This window comes from Papaver somniferum, unplaced genomic scaffold, assembly GCF_003573695.1.
Source record: "Papaver somniferum cultivar HN1 unplaced genomic scaffold, ASM357369v1 unplaced-scaffold_67, whole genome shotgun sequence".
Classification (NCBI taxonomy): domain Eukaryota; kingdom Viridiplantae; phylum Streptophyta; class Magnoliopsida; order Ranunculales; family Papaveraceae; genus Papaver; species Papaver somniferum.
In genome coordinates this window covers 1804489-1813303 of record NW_020649526.1, presented here as the reverse complement: position 1 = coordinate 1813303, position 8815 = coordinate 1804489, and the positions used below count along the sequence as shown (strand labels likewise).

Sequence of the window (8815 nt, the reverse complement as noted above, 5' to 3'; positions counted from 1 at the left end):
GGATATGTCTTATATGGTAAAACGTAAGGGTATTGCTCCTACTCATTTATTTTTTGCTGATGATATTATGATTTTTTGCAAGGGAAATATGAAGTTTGTGAAGAATCTGGTGAAACTTTTGGAGAATTACCAACAAGCTTCTGGTCAGAGGGTTTGTAGGGAGAAGAGCAAGATCTACTTCGGTGGTGGGACTTTGAGTAGGCGCCAGAGCATTGCAACTTTCTTAGGTATGGCAATTTCTAACTTTCCTGATAGATATTTGGGAGTTAAGGTGATGCCTGGGATGGTTAAGTATAGTCACATCAGCAACGTTGTTGATAAGTTGAGGGATCAACTTTCGGTTCTGAAAGGTAAGATGTTATCTTTTCAAGATAGGGTTGTGCTTGTTAATAATGTTCTTTCGAGTTATTCTATTCATAACATGGCTGTGTACAAATGGCCGGTAAAATTCATTCTTAAATGTGAGCGTGTGATTCGTAATTTTCTGTGGTCGGGTGATTCTAATATTACTAGAGCTTTTGTAGTTGGTTTTGATAAGATTTGTAGTCCTAAGGAAGGTGGTCTTAGGATCACTAGCCTAAGGACTATGAATAAAGCTTTGCTGATGAAATTGTGGTGGGCTATAAAATCTTCTCGTAAGAGGTGGGCGAGGTTTTTGGAAGCCAAATTCACTTGTAGGGATGGTCGTATTAAGATGGCAGGGGTGAAATCTTCTATTCTTCATGGTCTTCGTTGGGTTCATAAGGAGATGGTGGACAACACGAAGTGTTTTATTGGTGACGGTAGGGATACTTCTTTATTCTTTGATATATGGTATGGAAATACAACCTTAGCTAGTGTTTTAAATCGCATGGATTTAGACAGATCAGCTCGTGTTTGTGATATTATTGTGCAAGGTGATTGGAAGATTCATGGAGTTCATTCGCAACTCCTTTTAAGTGCTGATGTGGTGCAACAGGATTTACCAAAAATTCATATGGGAGTGGATAGGCGTTTTTGGATGCCTGATTTACAAGGTAAATTTTCTGTCAAGTCAGCTAGGGAATTGATTAGGAAGAAATATCCTATTTTGAGGGAGGCGGGGTTGTTATGGAAGAGGGTGGTGCATCCTTCATTGGCGGCTCAGAACTGGAAGTTTATTCGTGGTGCATGTGCTACTCTTGATAAGGTACGTAGCAGATTTAAAATTCAACTTGCATCTAAATGTAGTGTGTGTCAGATTGAGGCAATTAACGTCAATAATGTGAAGGCTGGTAAGGAGAGTATAAATTCAGTTCATGAGGTTGCTGTTTCTGAGGATATTGAATCAATTCATGAGAAGTCTGATGATAAACATCTAGAAGAGCAGCTCGAAAAAGCTTTTACTGAGTATCGTGAAGCTCAGATTAAGTTGATGAGATGTAAAAACAATATTTCAGCCAAAAAAGATCTTGCTTTACGTAAGAATTCTATCCATATTGACAATGCAGATAGTACACAAGGGAACTCTAGCAAGCAATTCGTGCAAACTAGGGAACAAGAGTCCGTGCAAACTAGGAAAGCTCAGCAAGAGTCCGTACAAACTGGGAAAGCTCAGCAAGAGTCCGTGCAAACTAGGGAAGCTCAGCCAATTTTGGGAGATCAGTCCGTGCAAACTCTTAAAGCCCAGCAAGAGTTCGTGTCTAAAAAGAATTTGGAAGATATTCCAAATATTCAGTATGATTCTGCATTTATAACAAACTCAGTTATGGAAACAAATTCCGTGTTCAAGCAAAATCCTGAAAAGGGTACGACCAGTTCTAAAGAGGATTGGAAAATAGTTATGGGTAAGAACTCCCCTAATAAACGTACATCTTTTAAATTTAAATCTTTCGATACTCCTTTGGTGGATGAGCTTTTTCAAGCTGAACTTGTGGTGAATAACAAGTATGGTTCCCTAGCTTCAGAGTTAGGCCTTACTAATGATTCTAGTGAGATTTTGGTGGAGGAGGAACAAGATGGTTCTAGTGACTCGGACAATAGTATGGGTTCGAAAGATTAGGGTGAAATTGATGCAGATATTCTAGCCAGGAAACAAGCTAGAAAAGTGGCCAAGATCATGGCTATGAATTCAAAGTGTAATGAGGACAGTCCAAGCCGTGAGCATAACAAGGACATTCAAGCAGGGTTGGAGGAAAATGTTTTTGATCTAGATAATATTTTGTCTACAGAGGAACTAGATGAGGCAAGTACTATTCAACTTGATGAAGTGCGTACTAAATTCATTAGAGATCCAGCCTTTCGACGAGACTATTTAGAGGAAAAAAAGAAGAAAATGGATAAAATGTCAACAAAAAAGAATGTTCAATCTCCTATTAAGCTTGTTCCAGGTGGTAATTATGCTTCAGATGAAAATGAACAGGATTATGACAATGATGAAACTTATGATGATTATGAAGATGAATTCAAGGGGCACTATGATTTGACTAAAATAATTGATGATCTCATTCCCAAGAAGAGGAATTTTAGAGTTGGAAATAAGGGGCGAAAACGTTATTAGTTTTCTTCTTTATGCTATTTTTAGTGCTTAAGAGTTTATTTTATGCGTTTTTTAGAGTTTTGTTGTCCCTTTGGTTTATGGGGGTGTGGAGGCCTAGCGCCTCCCATTTTGTAATTCTTGTAATTACGTTTTTTTGCTTTAATAAACCATTTTATCCTAGCAAAAAAAAAAAAAAAAAGTGTGTCAGATTGAGGAGAGTCTCTCCAACATATTCTTTGGAGCTGTAATTTTACGCGTCAAGCTTGGGAGTGGATTGAAGGTATTTTCAAAATTAAACCTAATTATGATATTATTACTTCTTACCAAAAGGCAAAATATCATAGTGGTATTGTTAAGGATTTGTGGTTGGTAGTGAATTTGGTTGTGCGTTCAGAATTATGGTTCACTAGGAACAAAAAAGTGTATGAAAAGAAGAACCCTTGTTGGTCTTTATTTTAAAAACGTGTTTTTAGTTTGATGCAAGATTATTCAGTTCGTATGAAGAGTTATATGCATAATTCTATGGATGACTTGAGAATTATGGAGTTTTTTAGGGTTCGGCATAGAAAGGTGAAGTTTACTGATCCCAAGGAGTGTTTTTGGTTTCCTCCTAATGATAATGAATTGCTTTTGTGCACGGATGGCGCCTCAAGAGGTAATCCAGGGGTGGCGGGAGCTGGTGTTGTTGCAAGGAATGCAAATTGTGAAGTGGTAGGTGCAATGTGTATTGTTTTGGGAGTTACTTCTAATTATTTGGCTGAATTGTATGGTATTATTGTGGGTATGGAGTGGGCAGTTCAGTGGGGATATGCTTGCATTGTTATTAGATCAGATTCTACAAGTGTGTTGAAGGATTTGGAAGAAGATAACGTTCCTTGGTTTGCTAGGCAAACCATGGATGGAAGTTAAAGGTTTATATGGTTCAATTCGTTTTGAACATTCTTTTAGAGAGGCAAATTTTGCAGCTGATGCAATGGCAAAGCGTGGTTGTTTATTAGAGGATGGGGTTGGTTTTCACTTTGATGGTCGACCAGTTTTTTTAAGTTCTATTGAGTTTCCAAATGTAATTTATTATCGTTTTAAATAGGTTTAGGAGTTTTTTAGGGGTTTCTCTGATCCCTTTTCTCCTTCACCTATCTTGTAAATATCTTTTTTATCAATATATTTTCTTGACTTAGCAAAAAAAAAACAACCCTTCATCATAAGGAGCACAAATCTTGTCGTAAGAAACTACAAAAGATTTACTCACCTTTGAATCTCCAGACCATAAAAAATTACGAATAGCCACTTCACATTGATGAACAAACTTCCTAGGCCATTTGTAAACAACCATATTATGAATAGAAAAGCTCGCAATAACAGATTTCACCAACACCACTCTGTTTTTTTTTTGCTAGGTCAAAAAGGTTTATTAAGCAAAAAAACGTAATTACAAGAATTACAAATTTGGAGCACACTTCTCCATACCCCCATAAACCAAAGGGGACTAAATAACGATTAAGAAATAACAAAAGCCATAACCACAAAAAAAGAAAAACTAAAAGAAGCTACCTATATCTATAGCCAACTCCTTTCAATTTACTTCTGCTGCTACCAACTCTATACGATTTGCTCTTAGAAAAAATTCCATCCATAATATCCGTATCAAAAGCATAATTACCCAAGACATCCTCATCTTCATCCTCATAAAACTCTCCTTCTTCATCCTCAGATGCAAAGTTACCAGGGACAAGCTTAATAGGAGATAACTTACTAGGAGATTTTCTTTCCATTTGCTCCCTCTTTTCTACCAACCCCGCTTGAATTTCCGTGTTAGAGCTCGGAGACTCCTCAATAGACTTGCTAGGGGAAGATTCCAAACTTGAATCAGGTTGTAAAGAACGCTTTGGTATAATCTTAGCAGCCTGTTTGGCAACTTTCCTAGCTTTTTTCCTTGCTAAAATGTCAGCATCAACCTCACCCCAACTTTTAGAGCCCATACTAACATCTGAGTCACTAGATTCCACTTGTTCCTCCTCCTCCTCCTCAATAATAACCTTATCAAGGCCTAACTCAGATGCTAGAACGCCAAATTTATTTTCAACCACAACTTCAGTTTGCATCAACTCATCCGAAAAAGGAGTATAATCATTCTCAAAAGGAGTAAAAGAGAAAGTACCTTTGTTAGGGGATTTCTTTCCTTTCACTTCAGTCCATTCTTCTTTAGAAAAACTCTGCGCAGCCATGTCTTCATGATTTTTACGTAAAGCTCTATCTTTCTTAGCTGCAATATTATTTTTACAATGAATAAACTTCATCTGAGCCTCACGCAACTCAACAGAAGATTGAGAAAGCTCCTTTTCCAATTGATTTTCTTCATCAATAACGTCAGTAGGGGTGCTTTTTAACACGGACTGGACACCAACAGTTTCACGAGCAGCTGTACGTGCATTATCTTCAGTTTCACGAGACCCAACAGTTTCAATAGGATTTGGTTTGCTCACGGATTGTATTCCAGATTCAGCCACAGAGTTTGGTTTGTTCAAGACTCTTGTCTGGGTTTCCAACTCAGACACGGACTGAACTTTAGAGTTTTGGTCGGACTGAAATTGAGTATTTGTTGCCCCTTGCGTTTTTGCATGTTCTGCATGAGCAGATTGTGAACGTACATCAACCATATTATCCTCCATATTAACCTGATTCAAAGAATTCTCCTCCTCCGCATTAGGTTTAGCTAATTTTGCTTGCCAAACTTGGATTGTAGGTTTATGAACAATCTTCTTTTCCTTACCAGCAGTCTTCATGTTGTTCTTCCTTTTGCATTCATCATCAACATGCCCAATAATATTGCAAGATAAACAGAATTTAGGTGAATTTGGTATATCAACATATTGCCAAATTTTTTTACCTCCAGCAGTGATAGAGATGCGCTCAGGAATATGCTTTGCAAAGTCTATATCCACCAAAACAGCTGCGAAATGACCATATTCCAGATTTAGGGTTCTTTGATCCACCACAATGGGTGTTCCAAGGATTTTCCCAATAGAAAGTAATGATCTCTCAGTCCATATCTCAATAGGGAGACCAAGAAAACGTACCCAAACAGCAGCATGGGACGTTCTTTGTTTATCAGGATTAAAACCTGGGTACCAATCAATCAACCTCAGAATTTGTTGATTGACAAACCACTTTTCAGCACGTATCTTCTCCTTGTCCAAATCTGAAGATAACATAATAACAAAGAATCCTTTGCTCATAGGTATAAACTTACACCTATTCTTAAGTTTCCATTGATTTTCAAGGATTTTTTGAACCTCAACAAACTTTAAACCTGTAGCATCCAGCCTAGCTATGAAGCTATATTGAAATGGTTTGCACCCTTCCTGATAATAATCATTAGGAATGACAAGAGCTGGGTCACCTTCAACAAGAGTAGGGTTTGGTAACAAAGAAATATCAACTGAAGTTGGGTTTAGGGTTTTACGTTCCCTAACCTTTTCAGCAAAAGAAACTGGTTTATCAGGATTCTGATTTGAGCTACTAGGAATATTAACTGAAGAATGAATCATCATGAATCAACGTATTGATTCTGATAATCCAAAAACGTAAAACTTGAAACCCTAATCGTGAAAAAATTTGGTTTTCCAAAATCGCCAAAAAGAGAAAAAAACGGACATTCTCTTTCCTAAAACATCTAAAGAGGTTGGTCCAGACCAACACCACTCTGTCACTGCCAAAAAGAGAAAAAAACAGACATTCTCTTTCCTAAAACATCTAAAGAGGTTGGTCCAGACCAACATCCTTCCTTTCCAACCCGCTAATTGCTCTTTAAAACTAAGAAATCGTAGCTCTCCTCCTCAAAGAACCTCCTCCATAATATATCTTACTCTTAGCCCTACTAACAGTTTGGCCAGAAGCACGCTGATAAGAACCCAAAAGAGTTACAAGATTCCTCAAACTCTTCATATTACCTTTGCAATAAATCATAATGTCATCAGCAAAAAACAAATGTGTGGGAGAGATACCTTTTCTAGAGACCATAGTAGTCATAGCACCTTCACGCAAAAGCTTCGTGATATTTCTACTAAGAACATCCTCAATCAAGACGAAAATCAGTGGAGATAAAGGATCCCCCTGACGAAGCCCTCTATCTATACTGAAATAACCTTCCGGATTACCATTAACAAGCACCGAAATCCTAGCAGATTTAAAAATATTGAGAATCCAGTCACACCACCAATCCGAGAAGCCATACCTTTTAAACACTTCCAAAATAAAACTCCAACTAACTGTATCAAAAGCCTGAGTAATATCAAGCTTCAAACCAACATTCCCATCTTTCCGTTTTATTTGAATTTCATTTACCATCTCCGAAGCCAGGCTAATATTTTCATGAATATTTCTTCCCCTTCATAAAAGCAACCTGCTGCTCAGAAACAAGATTACCCAACACACTACCAAGCCGAGTAGCCAAAATCTTAGTAAAAATTTTAAAGAAAAAATTACTAAGACCAATTGGCCTAAAATTATTAAGAGTATTCGCACCTCTTTCCTTAGGGAGCAGCAAAAGAAGGCTTGAATTAACTCCATGAGGAATGGTCTTATGCACCCAACAATATAAAATAGCTCTCACCAAATCTTGATTTATAACTTCCTAACAATGTCTGTAGAAGAAACCAGCAAATCCGTCAGGTCCTGGAGCACTATCCGCACCTAAAGAAAACACCGCTTCATAGATTTCTTCAAAAGAAGGATTTTGGTCCATACAACCACTCTCCTCAATCAAAATACTCTCATGCTCCACATCAAAAAGAGAGTCAGGGACAGAAACATCTCCGTTGAACTTATTAGTAAAATAGTTCACCGCAAGATCTCTAATCTGATCACAATCTGTAATAGTCAGCACTTGATCATTCACAAGCTCCGAAATAGTATTATTACTCCTACGAATCCTAATACTGTTGTGAAAGAAACTTGTGTTGCTTGCACCCTCTACCAACCACTGGTTTCTAGACTTTTGCTTCAACATTGTAGCCAACTGTATACGAATGTTATTAACTTCCACTGACGCCTCCTTCATCACATTATTTTTGTGCAAATCAAAAGGGTCTTCATCAACTATTCTTAAAGCACTCTCAAGCCTCAGCTGAGCTTGCTTCAATCTGACATAAACATTACCAAAAACCTGTTGGTTCCAAACCTTCATATCAGCCTTGAGCCTTTTTAATTTCTGAGCAAAAACATAAGCTGGATTCCCCTCCAAAGGATCATTCCAACTTTCCTGCACCATTCGCATAAAATATGGATGTGAAAACCACATCTTTTGAACACGGAAAGGAGACCTTCTTGGCCTAGTATTAACAAAAGTATACCCAATGAGAGGAGAATGATCGGAAACTTGCCTAGGAAGAGCTTTACACCGCCAGTTCTCAAAGCGATTCAACCAATACTCGTTTATCACAGCCCGGTCTATTTTACTAATGATTCTTCTAACACCCGATTGTCTATTCGACCAAGTAAATTTGCTCCCTAAGAGTTCGGCTTCAAATAAATTGTTATCATCTATCCAGTCGCTAAACTCATTAACCACATCAGTATTAGGAATCCCACCCCCCTTCTTTTCCTCATTCTGAAGAACACAATTAAAATCGCCAATTACCAACCAAGGAACCTGCTGATCCCCCAAGTTAAGTTGCCTCCAAAGCTCTCTTCTAGTAATCTGCACACTACTAGCATGAACCAAAGAAATCATAACCCCATCAACCCCAATAGTGATAGCCTGACGCGACGTGTTCAACACCACCGACTCAGGAATATCTCTAGACCACAACACCCACAAATTTCCATTAGTATTCTCTGTAAAATTATGAAAAATTATATTATTGAAACCTTCTAACTGAAAACGTCTAACTGATCTTGAATTAACTGACACCCTTGGCTCAACAATGCCAATGATATCAGGTTTATGAACTTTAACTAACTCCCTAAGTTTGAATTGTACCTCATCTCGCACAATCCCATTGATATTCCAAAAAAGAACTTTCATTGGGAAACTTGAGGATTTGAGTTAGGTAGCTTAACTCTTCATGCAGATCTTCCAGCATCTTTTTTAAGTGAACCATCTCCAGGCTTGGTTTTAACATTCGCAACCTTACCACTTTTCTCCAGATTTTGATCAGCCTTAGAAACCACATTAGAACTCCCAGTATTCCGTGGATTTGGAAGTCTTGGAGTAGTAACATTACGTGAAAGAAGACAGGAGTTTTCGAAGTCCACTTGCCAGATATTGTGTCAAAAAAAGGAATGGCACCATCCCCCACACTAGCTTCATCAAATAGA

General features: G+C 37.9%; 1 protein-coding gene across 1 annotated transcript; it reads right to left on the bottom strand.

Annotated features, from left to right (window-relative positions):
- Positions 1-7130: 7130 nt before the first annotated feature.
- Positions 7131-8522, bottom strand: LOC113343831. Its single transcript, XM_026587945.1, has one exon. It carries the CDS (start codon positions 8520-8522, stop codon positions 7131-7133), a length of 1392 nt encoding a protein of 463 aa, XP_026443730.1.
- Positions 8523-8815: the final 293 nt, after the last annotated feature.

Coding starts and splice junctions, on each gene's coding strand:
- LOC113343831 (XM_026587945.1), bottom strand. CDS start 8,522: ATGAAAGTTCTTTTTTGGAATATCAATGGGATTGTGCGAGATGAGGTA.